The 22918-nt window shown below is 38.4% G+C and overlaps 1 protein-coding gene across 2 annotated transcripts in view; it reads right to left on the bottom strand.

Moving 5' to 3' along the window:
- The window catches only part of ST6GALNAC3 (ST6 N-acetylgalactosaminide alpha-2,6-sialyltransferase 3), a 628960-nt gene that overhangs the window by 235069 nt on the left and 370973 nt on the right, over positions 1-22918 (bottom strand). For both annotated transcript variants that reach the window (XM_086394339.1, XM_086394337.1), the window contains exon 3: positions 19141-19550. In XM_086394339.1, the coding sequence (XP_086250465.1) occupies positions 19141-19550 (410 nt within the window). The remainder of the gene's footprint in view (positions 1-19140; positions 19551-22918) is intronic.

Raw genomic sequence — 22918 nt, 5'->3', positions numbered from 1 at the left:
GAGACCCCAGTTCAATTCCTGGGTAGGGAAGATCCCCTGGAGAAGGGATAGGCTACCCACTCCAGTATTCCTGAGCTTCCCTCATGACTCAGCTGGTAAAGAATCTGCCTGCAATGTGGGAGACCTGGGTTTGATCCCTAGGTTGGAAAGATCCCCTGGAGAAGGGAACAGCTACCCACTCCAGTATTCTGGCTTGGAGAATTCCATGGGCTAGATAGTCCATGGGGTCGCAGAGCAGGACAGAACTGAGAGACTTTCACTTTCACTTTTCATGCATTATTTAGCAGTAACTTGAATTATCCTTTTAGAGAAAATTACCAATTTTTAAAAATGTGGTTTTGCTGTAGTAATCGAATAGCACAAGTATGTTATTTTTTTCTGTATCTGGAGTTTTAACTAGTTCTTCGCATCACATGAGAAAAGCTTCTCCATCCACATTGCCAGTCTCACTAAATGTTTCTAGTTTCGTTTCTTAGTTCAGTCACTAAGTCAAGTCCAACTCTTTGTGATCCCGTAGACTGAAGCACGCCAGGCTCCTCTGTCTCCACTGTCTCCTCAAGTTTGCTCAAATTCATGCCCATTTAAGTCAGTGATGCTATCTAACCATCTCATCCTTTATGCATGGGTGTGTGCTAAGTTGCTGCAGTCATGACTGACTCTGCAATCCCATGGACTACAGCCTGCCAGGCTCCTCTGTCCATGGGATTCTCCAGGCAAGAATACTGGAGTGGGTTGCCCTCCCCTCCTCCAAGGGATCTTCCTGACCCAGGGACTGGACCCGTGTATCCTACGTCTGCAATGGCAAGTGGATTCTTTACTACTAGCACCACCTGGGAAGCTCCTCATCCTTTATTCTTCTCATTAAATTATATAGGCTCCTCCTGCTGATTTCTTCTAAGAAAAACATACAATGAATGAAAAAGAAGGTGATGACATTGGTCCTAATATAACTTATTGTCCTTAGGTTTTATGGATTTTCACAAATCAGCAACAGCAACTGCCCCACTCATCCCTTTGGAATGTTGAGTCAAAGAATGGAATATTGTCCACTATCTTAATTTTATGGATATACTCCCCAGATAACCATCTGACCCAGATAATTTGGGCACAAGAGAAATTACATGTTAATAGAGATAATGCTATGATGATGGCTGTTGTCAAACAGTGCTGATATGAACTTTAAATGAATATAGTGATAGTGATAGTGAAGTCGCTCAGTCCTGTCTGACTCTTTGAGACCCCATGGACAGTAGCCAACCAGGCTCCTCCGTCCATGGGATTTTCCAGGCAAGAATACTGGAGTGGGTTGCCATTTCCTTCTCCAGGGGATCTTCCCAACCCAGGGATCGAACCCGGGTCTCACGCATTGTAGGCAGACGCTTTACCATCTGAGCCACCAGGGAAGTGAATATATTAAATGAATATAATTTGAGAGAAATACATGACAAAGGGATAACGACTAGCTCATATACTGTCAGGGTAATAAATACCTAATGAACAAAATTGTAAAGCAAATAGTAGGTTGAACACACACCCAAATGTCGATTCTTGACTCAGAGTCAGAGAACAGAATGATTTGTCTCTCTGTCTAGAATGATAAAGCATCACTTCTTCATAAGCTAATGAGTAGCACCATCTGGCATGATTACAGAGGAGCAAGATTGTAGGAAAGGGAAGCGTAAAATGACAGAGCTGCAGTGGGATTTTCACAGGAGGCTAAAATATTCCTCACCATTAAAAATAATCATAATAAAAATAACTTTGGATGCTGACAGAACACTCTGCCAACAGTATAAAGGTTATAGGACCAAATGCATTCAAAACAATTGAATGTGATTCCTTCTATTTCAGAATCTTTGTCTATCCAGTGGTTCTCAAAGTGCGTCCCAGGACCACCAATGACAGCATTATCTGGGAACTTGTCAGAACTGCAAACTCCAGAATCTTGTCCCAGAACCATCGATTCAGAAACACTCGAGGTAGGACTAGCAATCTGTGTCTTAACTAGCCCTCCAGATGATTCAGGTGTAGGCTTATGCTTGAGAGCTATTGCTTTACAAGCCCAAATAAGAGTGAGAGATTTTTGCTAGATACCAAAAAAATTAGCTAATTTGGTCTATTCTGTTTAAACAATTGGTCTATATGCTAAACAATAAAACTGAGTCAAACTGGTTCCTTGAGCAACATGATGATCTCTTCAAACAAGACAGCTGCCATCCTAGTATCCTTTAGTAGAACAAAAGCAGACGAATTTGCCTTAAACCTGTACCTTGATATAGCAAACAACTCATGGTTACTAAGGGGGAAAGGACGGAGGAATAAATTAGAAGATTGGGATTGACTTATACTCACTCTCTACTGTATAGCACAGGGAACTCTATTTAATACTCTGTTATGACCTATATGCGGAGAAGGCAGTGGCACCCCACTCCAGTACTCTTGCCTGGAAAATCACATGGGTGGAGGAGCCTGGTGGGCTACAGTTCATGGGGTCGCTAAGAGTCAGACACAACTGAGCGACTTCACTTTCACTTTTCACTTTCATGCATTGGAGAAGGAAATGGCAACCCACTCCAGTGTTCTTGCCTGGAGAATCCCAGGGACGGGGGAGCCTGGTGGGCTGCTGTCTATGGGGTCGCACAGGGTTGGACACGACTGAAGCGACTTAGCAGCAGCAGCAACATGACCTATATGGGAATAGAATCTGAAGAAGAGTGGAGATATACATATATATATATAACTGATTCATTTTGCTATATAGCAGAAACTAACACAACATCGTAAATCAACTATGTGTGTGTTAGTCACTCAGTCATGTCGGACTCTTTGCAACCCCATGGATTGTAGCCCGCCAGGCTCTTCTGTCCATGGGATTCTCCAGGCAAGAGTACTGGAGTGGGTTGCCATTTCCTTATCCAAAATCAGCTATACTGCAATTTAAAAAATTAATTTAAAAATCTATACCTTAACTGTATGGTTTCTGAACACATGTATTTTCTTCCTTTTAAGCTAAGTTTTTAAGCTTCTTTGGCAGACCCCATGAGACAAGTTTTGCAAGTTTGCCAGAATCCTTTATTTACTTAATTGGTTTTCCATCCCTTGCTCATTCATTCAGCAAATATTAAGTATCTGCTATATGCCATTCATTATTCTAGGTGCTGGGATATATAAGTCACAAAAACAGACAATGATTCCTGCTCTGAAGGAGCTTACACCTTGGTAGGGGAGAATGACAAAAATAATAAATGATAAAATCCGTAAGTATATAAAATGCTAGAAGGTAAACAATGCTATTGGGGAAAGAAAGGAAAAGTAAAACAAAGTAAAGCGAACGGGGAATGCTGCTTATGAGGGGCAGGGATTTCAATTTTAAATAGCATCATGGTAGACTCACTGAGTGGGTGACAGGAGCAAAAGCTTGAAGGAGTTGATTATGCAATATATGAAGAGAAAGGTGATCCAGCAAAGAGCTGAGATGTAGGCCTGCGGGAGGGAGCTTGCCCAGTGTGTTTGGTTCATAGAAGTCAGAGAAGAAACAAGAGGTCAGATCACCCTGGAAGGCATTATAAGTCATTGTAAAAACTTGTGCTTTTACTCTAAGAGAAACAGGGGACTAAGCAGAAGAGTGACATGATCTGAACTCTGCCAAAGCACTTATTAGTTTTCCTCTATGTAGAATTTCATCAACCATCTATGTTAAAAGACACTGCTACTATTTTTTTTTCTTTCTTTCTTTTTTTTTTTAATTTCAGGTATACACGTGCTCCCCATCCTGAACCCTCCTCCCTCACCCCTCCCCATACCATCCCCCTGGGCCGTCCCAGCGCACCAGCCCCAAGCATCCAGCATCGTGCACTGAACCTGGACTGGCATCTCGTTTCATACATGACATTTCACATGTTTCAATCCTGAAGTTATTTCAAAGTATTTCCACTAAGTCAATTCACTTTCTTTGTTGTCAGTGAAGAAAATGTTATCTAGAAAATAATTAGAAGATAAATTGGGCAGTAATCAGTTCTCCGTTCCTTGGGTTTTTTCTTTTCTGCCTTTTGTGGTGGTGGTTGTGTTTGCTGCCTACGGTCCAAGAGTACAACCTTGGGTCCTAAGAACTGTTTTTTCACTGGGCAACTGACATCTAACAACTGTGAGCGAAGTCTTGGAAACTGCTTTGTCACTGAAGTGAAACTAAAATGGAAACCTGTATTTGAAGAATGGCTCTGTCACTGACTTATTAAAAAACCAGTGCCTGGCTACAAAATCTCTGGAAAAGGTAATAGTCTTGCCAACCTTTGGGTAAGACAGAGCAAGGGGTGGTCTGCCTGAGTAGAACCGTGGAAACTTTTCTATCAAAAGCCAATTCTATAACTTGCCTCACTTGGTATTACTGTGACCCCTATATACTGAAGGAAAGTGTTTGGAAATTCACGAGTATTTCAACAAGTGGCAAAGGGACTTGTAAACTTAATGACTACTGGTATTATTTCTTTCACTCTTTTACTCACTCATTTATTCATTCATCTATTAAACATTTACCAAATACCTATTAGACTCAAACATAGTATCAGGTGGTGGGGAAACAAATATATAAGAGCTGATATTACCATAAAGAGTTTATGGAAGATTAGACATAAATGACAATAATGCATGGTAGAGAGTGATGACTTTTATTTTTAAAAAGTCCAAAGTCTATGGACTTTCAGAGTAGGAAATGAGTTCTAATTAGAGGTATTTCAAAGGCTTCATGGAAGAGGTAATATTTAATTTAGTCATAAAGAATGCATTTGTGTGCATGGTGATGGGAGGAAGTAAAATTTAGACAGAGGAGCAATTTCTACAGAAACATAAAGGCAAGGCTGTATTCATGGTCACCCATGTGAGAAGCAAAGAAGACTTCAACTAGAGCAGTACTTGTTGTAATGATAGAAGAAAGAAAATGAGTAATTGGCTGAGGTCATTTCAAGGAATCCTGAAATATCTGTGGGCCATTTAGCTGAAAGAACCAGAGTGAAAACACATTTATATGCTATTTGATGGTAAACCAACACTGTACTAGGTCTGAAAATAAAATGCTGGGTCTGGAAATAAAATGGAGATAAGCAACATCCCTATTCTTAAGAATTGTGTTGTCTAATGAGAGAAATGGACAAATAAACACAGTAAGGTCAGATAAATAAGATCCTCATTGAATTCTTAAGGACTTCAGGGCACTATGTTTAAATGGCCAGGAACAGGTCATAGTCACAAAATTGGAATCCAATTACAAGCAGGTTACCAAGGTTATTTGAGAAATAGCTACTCTTCCCTTATATATTTCTCTGATTCAAGGAACAGTGAAATAGCCTGTCTCTTCATTCAAAGCAGTCTCAAATAGTACAATTCAAAGTATCATCTGGAGATTAACAGCACTGGCCTGGCCTGGGAGCTTATTCAAAATGCAAACTCTCAGGATCCACTTCAAATCACCTGAATCAGCAGATGACTGAAAGCACACTCAAGTTTGAAAAGTACTGTACTAAACAGAAAGAAGGGAAGGGAGGGAGGGAGGGTGAGAGAGAGCAAGGAAGGGAGGGAGGAAGGAAGAAGGAAAGAAAGAAAGAAAGGCACTGTACAAAGAGGACTCGTTTCTTAGAACAAAAAGCTAAGAAGGTAAGTCCGTCAATAATACCACATCTAATAAGATCTCTCATGTTTGTTTCCAGAGAAGTAAAAATTCAATTCAATAAACATTTGTAGAGCTCCTATAACATCTCAGACACTATGCAAGGTACTCCGAAATGGTACCAGTTAAAAAAACTAGCAGTACAGATAGACATGGTGTAGATTGAAAAGTTTCAAGGAAACCAACTCTGTCTTGAATCCAAGCGTATAAGAATTGAAGAAAAAAGAAATTGCCCCTGGTTCATATGTTTTATGGACAAATATATAATCTTTCTTAATTTTTTTTGGTTTTTATCTAAACTTGAAGAGAGATGAAGATTTTTTTTTTAAAGGAGAGGAGAAATCCAAATTATAGTAGGAAGTAAAACAACTGAAGAGATAAATCTTATGACTTAAATAAAAATCCCATGGCTTTAAATTAATAAATAAACAGGAAAAGAAAATGAAAAACAAAAACCTTAAAGCCTTTATAAAGTTAAAAGTGTAGATATACTCTAATGAATCTTCTGATTGAAGGCCTATTTGTCTTTGAGTTTCACACTCTTTGTAGTGTTCAAAAGCCTTTATACTGAGGGAGAGTTCAGCATAATTGTCTATTGGAATGTCTTTCTACACAGCATAATCTCACTATGTATGGAGCTATTCAGTCAAGTCATATCCTAAGGCCCAGGAGAAGATCAGTCTCCAAAGTAGACTGGTTGCAAGTCTTGATTTCTACAACTATCAGTAGTCTGATACACTTCCTTTTAAAAATATGGTCACTAAATTACAGAGACCTCCAGAACAATATTAAATGCTACAACATTCGAATCATAGGGGTCCCAGAAGAAGAAGACAAAAAGAAAGACCATGAGAAAATACTTGAGGAGATAATAGTTGAAAACTTCCCTAAAATGGGGAAGGAAATAATCACCCAAGTCCAAGAAACCCAGAGAGTCCCAAACAGGATAAACCCAAGGCGAAACACCCCAAGATACATATTAATCAAATTAACAAATATCAAACACAAAGAACAAATATTAAAAGCAGCAAAGGAAAAACAACAAATAACACACAAGGGAATTCCCATAAGGCTAACAGCTGATCTTTCAGTAGAAACTCTTCAAGCCAGGAGGGAATGGCAAGACATACTTAAAATGATGAAAGAAAATAACCTACAGCCCAGATTATTGTACCCAGCAAGGATCTCATTCAAATATGAAGGAGAAATCAAAAGCTTTTCAGACAAGCAAAAGCTGAGAGAATTCAGCACCACCAAACCAGCTCTCCAACAAACACTAAAGGATATTCTCTAGACAGGAAACACAAAAACGGTGTATAAATTCGAACCCAAAACAATAAAGTAAATGGCAACGGGATCATACTTATCAGTAATTACCTTAAACGTAAATGGGTTGAATGCCCCAACCAAAAGACAAAGACTGGCTGAATGGATACAAAAACAAGACCCCTACATATGTTGTCTACAAGAGACCCACCTCAAAACAGGGGACACATACAGACTGAAAGTGAAGGGCTGGAAAAAGATTTTCCATGCAAATAGGGACCAAAAAAAAGCAGGAGTAGCAATACTCATATGAGATAAAATAGACTTTAAAACAAAGGCTGTGAAAAGAGACAAAGATGGTCACTACATAATGATCAAAGGATCAATCCAAGAAGAAGATATAACAATTATAAATATATATGCACCCAGCATGGGAGCACCGCAATATATAAGACAAATGCTAACAAGTATGAAAGGAGAAATTAACAATAACACAATAATAGTGGGAGACTTTAGTACCCCACTTACACCTATGGATAGATCAACTAAACAGAAAATTAACAAGGAAACACAAACTTTAAATGATACAATAGACCAGTTAGACCTAATTGATATCTATTGGACATTTCATCCCAAAACAATGAATTTCACCTTTTTCTGAAGCACACATGGAACCTTCTCCAGGATAGATCACATCCTGGGCCATAAAGCTAGCCTTGGTAAATTCAAAAAAATAGAAATCATTCCAAGCATCTTTTCTGACCACAATGCAGTAAGATTAGATCTCAATTACAGGAGAAAAACTATTAAAAATTCCAACATATCGAGGCTGAACAACACGCTGCTGAATAACCAACAAATCACAGAAGAAATCAAAATTTGCATAGAAACGAATGAAAATGAAAACACAACAACCCAAAACCTGTGGGACACTGTAAAAGCAGTCCTAAGGGGAAAGTTCATAGCAATACAGGCATACCTCAAGAAACAAGAAAAAAGTCAAATAAATAACCTAACTCTACACCTAAAGCAACTAGAAAAGGAAGAAATGAAGAACCCCAGGGTTAGTAGAAGGAAAGAAATCTTAAAAATTAGGGCAGAAATAAATGCAAAAGAAACAAAAGAGACCATAGCAAAAATCAACAAAGCCAAAAGCTGGTTCTATGAAAGGATAAATAAAATTGACAAACCATTAGCCAGACTCACCAAGAAACAAAGGGAGAAAAATCAAATCAATAAAATTAGAAATGAAAATGGAGAGATCATAACAAACAACACAGAAATACAAAGGATCATAAGAGACTACTATCAACAATTATATGCCAATAAAATGGACAACGTGGAAGAAATGGACAAATTCTTAGAAAAGTACAACTTTCCAAAACTCGACCAGGAAGAAATAGAAAATCTTAACAGACCCATCACAAGCACGGAACTTGAAACTGTAATCAAAAATCTTCCAGCAAACAAAAGCCCAGGTCCAGACAGCTTCACAGCTGAATTCTACCAAATATTTAGAGAAAAGCTAACACCTATCCTGCTCAAACTCTTCCAGAAAATTGCAGAGGAAGGTAAACTTCCAAACTCATTCTATGAGGCCACCATCACCCTAATACCAAAACCTGACAAAGATCCCACAAAAAAAGAAAACTATAGGCCAATATCACTGATGAACATAGATGCAAAAGTCCTTAACAAAATTCTAGCAATCAGAATCCAACAACACATTAAAAAGATCATACACCATGACCAAGTGGGCTTTATCCCAGGGATGCAAGGATTCTTCAATATCTGCAAATCAATCAATGTAATACACCACATTAACAAATTGAAAAATAAAAATCATATGATTATCTCAATAGATGCAGAGAAAGCCTTTGACAAAATTCAACATCCATTTATGCTAAAAACTCTCCAGAAAGCAGGAATAGAAGGAACATACCTCAACATAATAAAAGCTATATATGACAAACCCACAGCAAACATTATCCTCAATGGTGAAAAATTGAAAGCATTCCCTCTAAAGTCAGGAACAAGACAAGGGTGCCCACTTTCACCATTACTATTCAACATAGTTTTGGAAGTTTTGGCCACAGCAATCAGAGTAGAAAAAGAAATAAAAGGAATCCAAATTGGAAAAGAAGAAGTAAAACTCTCACTATTTGCAGATGACATGATCCTCTACATAGAAAACCCTAAAGACTCCACCAGAAAACTACTAGAACTAATCAATGATTATAGTAAAGTTGCAGGATATAAAATCAACACACAGAAATCCTTTGCATTCCTATACATTAATAATGAGAAAACAGAAAGAGAAATTAAGGAAACAATTCCATTCACCATTGCAACGGAAAGAATAAAATACTTAGGAATATATCTACCTAGAGAAACTAAAGACCTATACATAGAAAACTATAAAACACTGGTGAAAGAAATCAAAGAGGACACTAATAGATGGAGAAATATACCACTTTCATGGATTGGAAGAATCAATACAGTGAAAATGAGTATACTACCCAAAGCAATTTATAGATTCAATGCAATCCCTATCAAGCTACCAACGGTATTCTTCACAGAGCTAGAACAAATAATTTCACAATTTGTATGGAAATACAAAAAACCTCGAATAGCCAAAGCTATCTTGAGAAAGAAGAATGGAACTGGAGGAATCAACCTACCTGACTTCAGGCTCTACTACAAAGCCACAGTTATCAAGACAGTATGGTACTGGCACATAGACAGAAATATAGATCAATGGAACAAAATAGAAAGCTCAGAGATAAATCCACGCACATATGGACACCTTATCTTTGACAAAGGAGGCAAGAATATACAATGGATTAAAGACAATCTCTTAACAAGTGGTGCTGGGAAATCTGGTCAACCACTTGTAAAAGAATGAAACTAGAACACTTTCTAACACCATATACAAAAATAAACTCAAAATGGATTAAAGATCTAAATGTAAGACCAGAAACTATAAAACTCCTAGAGGAGAACATAGGCAAAACACTCTCTGACATACATCACAGCAGGATCCTCTATGACCCACCTCCCAGAATATTGGAAATAAAAGCAAAAATAAACAAATGGGACCTAATTAAACTTAAAAGCTTCTTCACATCAAAGGAAACTATTAGCAAGGTGAAAAGACAGCCTTCAGAATGGGAGAAAATAATAGCAAATGAAGCAACTGACAAACAACTAATCTCAAAAATATACAAGCAACTCCTACAGCTCAACTCCAGAAAAATAAATGACCCAATCAAAAAATGGGCCAAAGATCTAAACAGACATTTCTCCAAAGAAGACATACAGATGGCTAACAAACACATGAAAAGATGCTCAACATCATTCATTATCAGAGAAATGCAAATCAAAACCACTATGCGGTACCATCTCACGCCAGTCAGAATGGCTGTGATCCAAAAGTCTACAAGCAATAAATGCTGGACAGGGTGTGGAGAAAAGGGAACCCTCTTACATTGTTGGTGGGAATGCAAACTAGTACAGCCACTATGGAGAACAGTGTGGAGATTCCTTAAAAAACTGGAACTAGAACTACCTTATGATCCAGCAATCCCACTGCTGGGCATACACACTGAGGAAACCAGAAGGGAAAGAGACACGTGTACCCCAATGTTCATCGCAGCACTGTTTATAATAGCCTGGCCATGGAAGCAACCTAGATGTCCATCAGCAGATGAATGGATAAGAAAGCTGTGGTACATATACACAATGGAGTATTACTCAGCCATTAAAAAAAGTACATTTGAATCAGTTCTAATGAGGTGGATGAAACTGGAGCCTATTATACAGAGTGAAGTAAGCCAGAAAGAAAAACACCAGTATAGCATACTAACACATATATATGGAATTTAGAAAGATGGTAACAATAACCCTGTGTACGAGACAGCAAGAGAGATACTGATGTATAGATCAGTCTTATGGACTCTGTGGGAAAGGGAGAGGGTGGGAAGATTTGGGAGAATGGCATTGAAACATGTATAATATCATGTATGAAACGAGTCGCCAGTCCAGGTTCAATGCACATTACTGGATGCTTGGGGCTGGTGCACTGGGATGACCCAGAGGGATGGTATGGGGAGGGAGGAGGGAGGAGGGTTCAGGATGGGGAACACATGTATACCTGTGGTGGATTCATTTTAATATTTGGCAAAACTAATACAATATTGTAAAGTTTAAAAATAAAATAAAATTGAAAAGTGAAAAAAAATTTTTTTAAATAATAAAAATATGGTCACTGAAGTTTCTCTTGTTTTAATCCTAAACTAAGCTGTCATGTCAAATATAGTTTTACCTAGTATGTACCTGTGTGCACACTTGCCCAGATGTGTGTATTTTTAAATATGCAACAGTTCAGTACTGATATCTTGATAAATGATAAACATCCCTTCCATCTTCCCATTAATACAATAGATTCTTCCCTCTTTTTATTGAAATTTTAATTTCCAGTCCATGTGTATTATAGAGGAGGCTTAATGTAGGTCACTAGATGCCATCATGAATAATAGGAAAAAGGAAGTCTCTTGTTTCCTAATGCCTGTTAGCATGAAAACACAGCTCTGGATGCCTTATTATGCTTTTTGACTCAGGAGTCCTATGGGTCTGCCATAACTGCTGTGTGAACTCATTGTTTCTGCCAAATACATCAGCTGGGGTGAGAATATTAATTCATGTTAACAGAGATGTGTCAATGTTGCTCCTGAAAAAAGTGCTGAGATGTTATATTTGCGAAGATCGTCTTTAAAGGAAAAATACTGTTTTTAATATTATGTTCTGTCTCTCAATCCAAGAATTTTTCTACTTTGCCTATTTTCTTTTGGGCCAGGTTTTCCTGAGGTTAGTACCCATTTATCCTGAGTTAGAAATGATTAGGCATCTTTGTTTTTGGAGTCCAGGTAGGGTAACAGTACCTTTTTGGGCAACGAGGCATGGGTCTGTGCCTTGTGGCTGGCTCTCTGGCCAACACAGCTTCTGAGTTTTGTTTCTGCCACCACTCCCACCTTGCTGTACTGCATTTGTTGAGCAGTTTGCCTGTTTTGTGTCCCAACAAAGGGGGACATTCAGGGAGTTCCCAAATTCTCAAAGGAGAGGCTTGAAACCTCTTTCCACTCTAGGAACTACTAAGGGTTGCAAACCTAAGGGATGTGAGCCAATTTAATCCCTAAAATCGATCACACAGTAGCACAAAAAACTTTCAAAATGGTCAAAGCTATGTTAACTGTAAATTGGCTCTTGACAAGAGCATTTGCCAGTGAGTGAACAACCGCACCAAGGGCATTTGCCACCTGCCTCTGTGGAAGTCGAACCCTGTGCTGCTACAGCTGCTCACCTTCAACACCCCCTTAGGGAATTTAGAGTGAAGTGAAGCACTCTGCTCCAGGGATTCTGTTGGAACAGGTCTTTAGGTAGTTAAATATTTTCAGAAAGTGATTTCATGATCCCAATCCTTGCATCTCTTCATATCTAGAAAAGCACTAAATCACTTCTTACTGACATTAGCTTCTCGTGGCTAGCAGAAAACCTTTTGTAAGTAAGGACTTGACTGCACTGAACTCCTCCTTCACCAAAACCTTATATATTGACCTTCCCCAACTGCCTCTTTGGAGCAGTCTCTCAGTCTATCTGAGGTGCTGTCTCCCTGGCTGCAGTCCTCATTTTGCCCCAAATAAAACTTAACTCACAACTTTCAAGTTGTACATCTTATTAGTCGACAGCTAAAACAGCGAAGCTGCACTTAAAACCCACTGGGCTGCACTTAAAACCCACACCGGATGACAACTCCATCTCCAACATCAGACAGTGAGGAACAACACATTGCTGATTTCTTTTTCTCTCTGCAAGATTGAATGGGAACGGATGGAGCACACAAACAAAGACTCGCCATGCATCGCTGGTACTTACCAATCCGTTTCTCACTTTGACAGTGTCTTCTGAAAGTGACTTTTGTATCTCCTGTTTTCTAAATGCTTTAGAAGTAACTCCCTCCCTTTACATCCTTTGAACCTAAAGCAGTAACATCTTGAAACATTGATCTGTTTGCTGCTAGCTTTCATTAATTTCATCCATTCCTGAAGGCAGAGCCACATTGGTGTCCACTTAGTGAAGACCTACTTAGGGCAGCTCAGGTCCCTTTATCAGGCCCGAATTAGCTTTGCAGTTTTAATAAGAACTATAGCTTTCTCAATTATTATTTAATTCAATAATGTGCCCACATTTGCTAATGTATTTCTAAAGTGGGAGGCAAGCTGCAACTGCCTATCTGTCCATAGGTAAGCAGAATGTGTCACACAGGCTGTGCCACCTCTCCGGGAGAGTTAACATTCATTTTGCATCTGTACATGGCCAGGCACATAATCCCATTCTTCAAATGTTGAACGTAGCACCATTTGCCAGTGTTAGCCCCGCAGCACCTCTAGGGTATTTCAGTCTCAAGATGTATTAATGCAAATGTGTAAATGTCAGCAAGCTAGTATTATGTATGCACACCCATCATTCAAAGGGGGAAAAGAGATCCATTTTGGCTTAGATTATTTTCACTACAAGGCCTTTAATTCCAAAGTTTCCTGGTTTGTTGAACGTGGCTGTTTCCCAGAAAAAAAAATATTTGGTAAGTGAAGATATAACGGTGACCACTACCCAAAGGGCCTAGAATTCCAAAGAAAACTGAGCCCCAGAAGATGAACAGAGAAAGAGCAAGCAGCCTCTCTTTTTGTTCTCTCAATTCTTCCCACAAGGTCACCCTTTCTAATTGACAAGCCAAATAATTTTATTCAGTAACTGATAAGAAAGCAAATTAAATTTCATTCGATTTGAAAAAGTATTCCAACATGTGTATGAGTTGGTCTAAATTCATTCTAAGAAATTTAACAGGGTACGTATTTCTTTTATTACTTCATGTTTTCTCAATAACGAATTCCTTGAGATAAAAATTAAAACTGCTAGAAAAATGAAAAGATGCCCTATGTAAACGGAGGAGGGGGCTTATATTTTTTAAAAGGATTTTGATAATTTGAAGAAACAAGTTGAGAGGCAAATAGTTCTTTGAAGAACTCCATTTAATCATTTTCCTATCATGAATCACTTTAATGACTAGGGACACATTTTTTTTTTAATTCTATGAATTATACACCATAACGGTGACATAATGTCACCACTAAAAACCTGATGATGAAAATTAGCACTTACCTCCAGAAAGTGCAGGCAAATCAACCAAATAGTTTACACAAAAGTCAAATTATATGGATATTCCTTTTTCCTCACCCCTTCATACCTGCAATAATGTATTCACTTAATTCTGTTTACTTAGGAGAAAACATTTTAAACTTTTGTTAGGATATAACCAATACACACTTTGTGAGCATGGACTCACACAAATGCTTGCATTAAAACATCTTCTTTGATGCAGAATAATCTTAAAATGTTTACAGTAATCATATTTCTGGTTGCAGTGTTACTCTTAATTCTAAGAGTGTTGTGTGTATACTGTGGGATAAAGCAGATGAGTATTTACATTGGTGCTTCTAGAACCTGTGATTGCCAGCAAGGCAGAAAGAAGACAAATGTAAGATAGATGAGATAAAATAAAAACCTGATAGTCCTGAATTTGAATTGGAAGTTTCAGTTTGAACTCATAATCATTTGTCTTTAAACAGTATATATAGCATATGTTGCTTATATACTAGTTCAGTGTAATGAAAAGACCAAGAAACAAAGACCAATCCAGTAGTTATGAGTACCTGTAGAGCCAAGATTATGTTCTCTTCAATACTATCAATAAAAGGACCCAAGTTATTTGGGGAAAATGTCTGGCTATGGCATGCATCAGGATATGTACAAGAAAAGCCTTAAACATCATATAATGTTAGGAAACAAAAAAGAACTTACAAGACTTTGTTTTACAAGATTACTAAAGACATGTCAAAAGTATGCAAAAACCAATTTAAAGAGGTTCCCATAGCTCAAAATAGGACGATTTGAGCATAAGAACATAATTTTAATGAATTAAAGTAATTCAAATAGGTTTAAGTACCTAAGTGGATATGTAAATACTGAAAACAATAAATTTACTGGTCCTTTTTTGGAGGATGATGGTGTCAATGCCTTAAAACTAATAAATGAAGAGAAAGAACTTGTACTATCTTCTATCTCACAGTAACCAAATGGTTGATGACAGCAAGTTTATAATGCATATCAGCTAATAACAGAAAAAGAAATGATGAAATATCACCATTTTGCACCATAATTCTAATGAATTATTGGATCTGGACAATGATCATTAATGACTGCTAACATAAAAAGAGAGAAAACTGTCTTCATTCTGACAGAAGTATCACCTAGTAATCTTGATTAAAAAAAAAAAACAAAACAATTTTAAAAATTAGACCCAAATCCAATAAACCCTCAATATCTAAGTCCCCTACATAGAAACCTTCAAGTTGCAAACTTTCAAAGATGTGAACATGTGTTTGAATGTCCAGTTAAGTAAGTTATTCGCAGGTCTGGCATACACGGTCATGTGTGTGTATCCTCTACATGTGGTTGGACAGTAGTGTGCACTGTAGTACAGTATCTTTATTTCAAGCCCAGCATGTCCAGCAGCAAGGGTGAAAGCAACGGTGATGTGGCTGGCACTGCTAAGAAGTGCCAACTGTTGTACTGCACGACTGTACTTTTCTAAGATTAAAACCATTTTCTTTACTTCTTGTGTTTGTTTTTTATGTATTATTTCTGTGAAAAGTATTATAAACCTATTACAGTACAGTACTATATAACCAATGGTGTAAGTTGGCTACCTAGGTTAACTTTGTTGGACTTAAACGAACAAAAGTTAGACTTACAAATTCACTCTTGGAATGGAACTCATTCATATGTAGGGGACTCACTGTACCAAGGTATCAAAGCAGAAGTACTGGGGGGCAGTCAGCAAAATATAGATTGTGGATGAATGACTAGATCTTTTTCAATAATAAAGGGAGAGAGTGAGAGAAAAGAAGCTATAGATTAAGAGAAATATAGGAGACATATCAATTATTTATAATGTATAAACTAATGCTAATCCTTATTTGAACATGTATGGACCTTAATACTAATCCTGAAACAATTAACTGTTAAAAATATTAATGAGATCATTGGAGAAATTTGAAAGCAGACTAAATATATATTGTTATTAAGAGACTATACTGATTTTTATGTGGGGCAATGGCATAGTGTTTATTTTTAAGAGTCTATCTTTCAGAGATAAATGCTGAAATATTTATGAATGAAAATAATATGATGCCTGGCATTTGCTTCAAAACAAACCTTGGGAAAGGAGAAAGCAAATAGAGGTATAGACGGAAGAAGACTGGCTATGAGTTAATAATATTCAATCTGAACTGTGGGTACACAGGAGTTCATTATAGGATTAGTCTCTCTATAAGTGTGTGACATTTCTCTTCATAAAAATTTAAAAAATGTCTCTTTGAAAAGTGGCAATGAACATCAGGTCACTATGGGAAATCTTTAACAATCAAATCAACACAGCTGTATTTAGGATACAGATTAAAACCACAGTGGAGATAGCAGCCCTTGAGATCATTTTGGTCAGCCTTTTGTCATTCAAATAGATTTTACCAAAACTATCCATTCTGCTCATTTCTATTACTTGGTTGTCTTCTTTGGTCTGGTTGCAGTATTCAGTGAAACACAGGATTAGATTTGGGGGAGAAAACAGCTACAAAGCATCATAAAATCATTTTGGCTTGATTTCTATACTTCTATTTTGGTAACTCTATGAAATGAATGATACCTGCAAAATTAATTTTAACAACTGAGTTTTTTCCTACTATATAAACAGCTTTCCTCCTTAGAGACAGTAGGAAAATGAACCTCCCAAAGCTATTCTTTCCCAGCACTTGTCGCCCAGTCCATAGATCTGCGACAGTGCTGTCTCTGAAAGCTCACAGCAAAACCAACATGATACAAGCAAAACGCATGGGAACAGACAGCATGCTGAGTTCTTCTCTGATACCCCTAAATTATTCAAGGGCCTATAGTTATGACTAGGTGATACCCCAAGGGCAAACTGTTATTAATGAAAAACCAACTATACCTAATTAACTGCATTGCTCTGGGCTAGTGAAAAATCAGAAATTTCCAAAGCCACTTGAGAATGATCATATTTATACAGAATGATGATACAGGTGACCATATTTCTTTGAAGCACATACCTACTCCTTTTATCCCTACTGCCTGTCTCTTTGGACCACTTATACTACACTGATTCAAATCTAAACACTGGGAATCTTCTCACTAACTCTAAAGTAGATCAGATCAGATCAGATCAGATCAGTCACTCAGTCGTGCCCGACTCTTTGCGACCCCATGAATCGCAGCACGCCAGGCCTCCCTGTCTATCACCAATTCCTGGAGTTCACTCAGACTCACGTCCATTGACTCAGTGATGCCATCCAGCCATCTCATCCTCTGTCGTCCCCTTCTCCTCCTGCCCCCAATCCCTCCCAGCATCAGGGTCTTTTCCAATGAGTCAACTCTTCGCATTAGGTGGCCAAAGTACTGGAGTTTCAGCTTTAGCATCATTCCTTCCAAAGAAATGCCAGGGCCGATCTCCTTCAGAAAGGGGCCACTATCAACGGCTATTTATCTTGCGTTTCATTAGGAGCTATGTATTTTTGGTGCTCAGAAGTAGAAAACACTAAATTTGACCTACATTATCATTAGGAGAGTTGGTCCGCATAAAATTTTTAAAATAAATACCAGCATTAAAACTCTATCCAGAGATGTTAGAAACTCCCTTTCTCAAACACATAACTCAATACAGTTAAAGGTTTAAATTTGATAATAATAAAGGATAAAAGATATACATCTTGAGGAAATCAGAATGTTAATATTAGAATTATAGTCAATGCTCAATTTATCCATGATATTGCAACCAGTCCATTCTAAAGGAGATCAGTCCTGGGGGTTTATTGGAAGGACTGATGCTAAAGCTGAAACTCCAGTACTTCGGCCACCTCATGCGAAGAGTCAACTCATTGGAAAAGACTCTAATGCTGGGAGGGATTGTGGGCAGGAGGAGAAGGAGACGACAGAGGATGAGATGGCTGGATGGCATCACTGACTCGATGGACATGAGTCTGAGTGAGCTCCGGGAGTTGGTGATGGGCAGAGAGGCCTGGCGTGCTGCGATTCATGGGGTCACAAAACGTCGGACATGACTCAGCAACTGAACTGAACTGATTGCACAAGTAAGCAATATTCAGTGGTAATTCAACATTTTAGCAATCAGTTTCAATATTTTTCCTTCAGCAGTTCTTTATCAGTACTAGACATATGAACTAAAATAAAAGACAGACTGATTTATAACTCTGCTTCTCTGTCATATACTGGTTACCTTTCTAAAGAAGAAGAAGAAAAAGGTAAGTTATATGGGAGAAGAGGAGGAGGAAGAGGGAGCAGGGAGGAAGCAGGAAAAGTAAGGAGCAGGAGAAAAGTAAGCAAGCACACCTCAGGAAAGGTATTTTACAGAATGCTGCAGAAAACCAGATGTAATAAAAATATGCAAATTGGTTTTTAGCTAACTGAGTGAATGGTATATATATATATCTCATTTCTCATCAAGAACCCACTGTTAATGATTTTAAGTAATGCTTAATTTCAACATGATATTCTGCTTAATGTGTTAAATGCTAAGTTATGGTGATCACAAGTTTACAAGGGCATGGCCTATTTGCAGGCAAGAAGCTCTGCAACCCGATTACAGAATCAATAGCCTGTTCTGCTTTGGAGTCTCAGTAAATTTTTGCCACAACTTCCAAAGGAGTTTAGGTCCTAAAGTTCCTTAACATTTCTATTTTGAGACAAAAATATGTAGACTTCTTTCAGCTTATATCCAATTTAATCAATAGCAAATTGAACTAAATAAGAACAAACCTAAAGATATCTTGGGGAAGCAGTCAGTGTTTTTTTGTTGTTGTTGTTGGGGGGGCTTCAATCCAATCAAAATGAAGAGAGAGAAGTTGGTGTAGGTGGACTAAATGGGGCCTCACTGCTGGCTCATCAAGTAATCATAATAGTCAAAAACATATAACAACCGGTTTGAAAAATAACTGTTCATTTAATAGCTGGCAAAAGAACTCTGCAAAGACAGCATGAAAGACAAAAAGGCCACTTCTCAGAGGACTCACCTGTCTTTCCCAGTTTCCTTCTTAAACACTCCATCACAGTAACTCATGCGCTTCTCTGTGGTCACATAAATTTGGGCATTGGGATAGATGTCAACAGTCTTTTTCAACATGTTGTACACAATGCCATTGCCATCTTTCCTCATATTGCGGAAAGGGCCCCAAATAACATAAATAGTAGTGTTTGCTTCCTTGAAAAAATAATCAGGGTTTTTCAGTAAAAGAGGAACGCTGGTATGGGATACGACGCGAATCATTGTCATGCGGCCAACATCCTCTTCATAGCCCTTGGTGGGTGCATTGTTCATTCTCCAAATGCAGGACGACTGATCTATCTCATTCCCCACCTTCTGGCCAACCATCTGACCCGAGTTTGACACAATGGCACAAAGATTACAGTCCAGTTGCAAAGGCTGAAAAACAGAAAGAGAAACAGGGCAGGTAGGGGAGAAATGTGTAAATTAGAAAGTTCCTCATATTCCAACAAGTTTTTCTGGGAAAACAAATTCCAGATATTGTGCATAATTGCTAAGTGTGGGAATATCGCTGAAATATATTTATACTAATCCAAAACTAGCTCCCTAGGATATCAAGCTTGGGGCATGCCTCCATTTAAAAAGTGAATGTGGATTGCTAAGAAATAACTTTCATTTCTCTTTCTTGTGTTGCTTTGAAATTCAATGAAAAAGCAGTCATTTGTTTCCCACCTTTTATGATGTCTTTTCATTCAAAACTGTTATTTCAAATGAAATAAGGAAATACAGAAAGATTTGCTCTCTTTAATAAGGGTGATGGCTAAAAAAAAAGAAATGCAAAAGGAGTATATATAGGCATCAATTTGAAGTTTACTTATATGTATGAATGATTATGTAGCAGTTGACAAAAATATAAAAAATTCAGCAAATGATGAGATTCTGAATTTTCAAAACCCAGAACTACTGAAGATAAATTTCAGGGTAGCAAAAATATTATAGAGAATCTTAAAAAATTCCCTTGCATCACCATGGTTAAACAACCGTTGTGCTCTTGTTTATTCTAGTTGGATAGGAAAGGCTTCTTTTTAAGAACTCAAGGAAGGCACATACAAAGACAGTCTCCACCATCCTTTTCTTTTTTTATTGGAGTTTAATTGCTTTACAATGCTGTGCTAATTTCTGCTGTACAATGAAGTGAATCAGCTATACCTATACATATATCCCCTTCCTACTGGACTTCCCTCCTGCTATTCTCCCCACCGTCCCACCCATCTAGGCCATCACAGAACACTGAGCTGGGTTTCCTGAGCTATACCGGAGGTTCTCACTAGCTAGCTATTTTACAGATGGTAGCGTATATACATCGATGCTAATGTCCCAATTTGTCTCACTCTCCCCTCCCCCTGACTCCATCCAGTGTCCACACGTCCATTCTCTGCATCTGCATCTCTATTTCTGCCCTGCAAATAGGTTCATTTATATCATTTTTCTAGATTCCACATACTTTAACCAATGAGGTAACAGAGACTCATAGAGACTAAGCATCAACTTTCAGGGCTGGCAGGTGATACAGTTGCATTGGTGGATTCAACTCTAGATCCAACTCTAAACCCACCGCTCTCTCCCTTATTCTCTGCTTGTTTTTTTTTTTTCCTTCCCAGGTGGCTCTAGTGGTGAAGAACCACTCCGCCAATGCAGGAGACAGAAGAGACATGGTTTTGATCCCTGGGTCGGGAAAATCCCCGGGAGGAGGGGACGGCAACCCACTCCATTCTTGCCTGGAGAATCCCATGGATTCTCAGAGGAGCCTGGCTGGCTATACACTCCATGGGGTTGCCAAGAGTTGGACACGACTGAAGCGACTTGGCATACCCGCAAGCAAACCAAATACAGTCAACACTCTGGGGATAGAAAATACCACACCATCCGGGTTGCTTGGATCTGTGGATGCAGAATTGGAGCATATGGAAAGCCCATGGCATGGGAATTGAGCATCTGCAGGTTCTGGCATCCACTGGGGTCCTGGAATCAACCCCCCTTGGGTATGGAGGAATGACTGTATATTCCTTTTATGATTTCCCCACACATAAAGAAAAGTGAACTTTTAAACAGTGAGTGATAAGGGGACAATGCACTTTGCTGATACATGCCTTTCTTCTTTTCTTTCTGTAAGATTATACATTTATATCTGATATGTGACCCCAGATTTCTTGATGCCTATTGGTCAGTGGCCTCTTCCACACTGTGTATTAGTTGTGTTACAATTTATTATTTAATTATGTCTGTCCACTAGAAAGTAAACTCCATAAGAGTAGGCTCAATGTCTGTCTTCATTTAACCCCACTCCTCAGAAATCCCTGGAATATTATAGTATTTCAAATATACAGAGGTCAAGTTAGGAAATGAAAGCAATTTAATGAAAAGTATTTATTAGGACCCTGAACATAGTATTAGGGAAGAAGTGGACTTTTTCAATTCATCTAGAATTGCTGATTTAGTTAAAAAGAGAAAAGCAATCCAGAAGAAACACATCAACATACCCACAGGTTCAATCTAGGTGAGTGAATCTATTTATCTGAGATGTCAAAATTAAGAATTTTAAAAAACCTTACTTATACAGCCCACAAAGGTCCATTTTGAAGTGCCTTAATAGTCTGCTATGAAATGGAGTGACTGTCCATCGCTCCTGCCCCAGTAAGATTTCTAAACTAAGGTGGGCAGCAGGTGGTCCAGGCACCAGGTCAGAATATCTCCACTCAAGGTGGGTGACTGTATTAGGGCACTTGGCAATGGGATTTTCTAGGTTGGTGCCACAGTGAAGACTTCACCAAAGGGCAAATGAAGGCACAAGAGGATGCCTCGTAGATTCAGGCATTGATTTAAGCCCCTTCCTCTGCATTTAAGCCCCTTTCCTACAATCCTTGGGAAGATTGTAAGGAAGAATACAATGTTCTTCCTGACATCCATTAGACTTAGCTGAGTCCTCCAAAATCAGTCACATAAATCAATGCCTTATTTAATTTGTGTATCACATGACACATTCCAATTTATCACCAAAATGCATATGGTGCAGGAGGTTAGGTTCCATTTAGTGTTCCAAGAAGTTGCTTCCCTATATACTAAAAACATTTTAGGGTGCCACCCCCACACATTAAAAAAAAAATCAAAAAGAAAGATATAAAGAAAAAGCCTTGGAGGTGTTCTAATACCCAAAATGCAGCAATTTGCATTGGATTTCCAAGTCATTAAAGTGAATTAGCTGGTTCTGCTACAATAACGGAGAAGGCAATGGCACCCCACTCCAGTACTCTTGCCTGGAAAACCCCATGGGTGGAGGACCCTGCTGGGCTGCCGTCTATGGGGTTGCACAGAGTCGGACACGACTGAAGTGACTTGGCATCAGCAGCAGCTACAACAAGGCTTCATTTAACTAATAAGAATCAGCGTACTGGTTTCACTTGACAATTGTAACCTCTGAGAGTGATCAAATAAGACTTCACAGTCTGTTTCATGACAACATATCAGCTGTGCAGCTATGAGGTCAGCAGCTGACTAATAACTTGAGGGCAAATATTGGGAACAATGGCCTCTTGTTTATATGACAAATACATAATTGGGCAGGGTGCTATGAATATAATACTTTTGGGAGTAGGTGGTGATCTTTAAATTGCCCCTGTCTTTTATACTATTCACTTGGCCATATTGTCACCAAGGCCAGAGTTGTACGAGACTTGCTCATGTCATACTGCTTGGTCTCAGAACTACCTAGCTGTCTGGTTTCCTGAATGAGGTACCAGGAGTCATGG

Source organism: Bos grunniens, chromosome 3 (genome assembly GCF_055505025.1).
Source record: "Bos grunniens cultivar Pamir isolate PY7600 chromosome 3, Bosgru_T2T1.0, whole genome shotgun sequence".
Lineage (NCBI taxonomy): Eukaryota > Metazoa > Chordata > Mammalia > Artiodactyla > Bovidae > Bos > Bos grunniens.
Note: the sequence above shows the minus strand (reverse complement) of the source record. Positions and strands in the feature narration are given on the sequence as shown.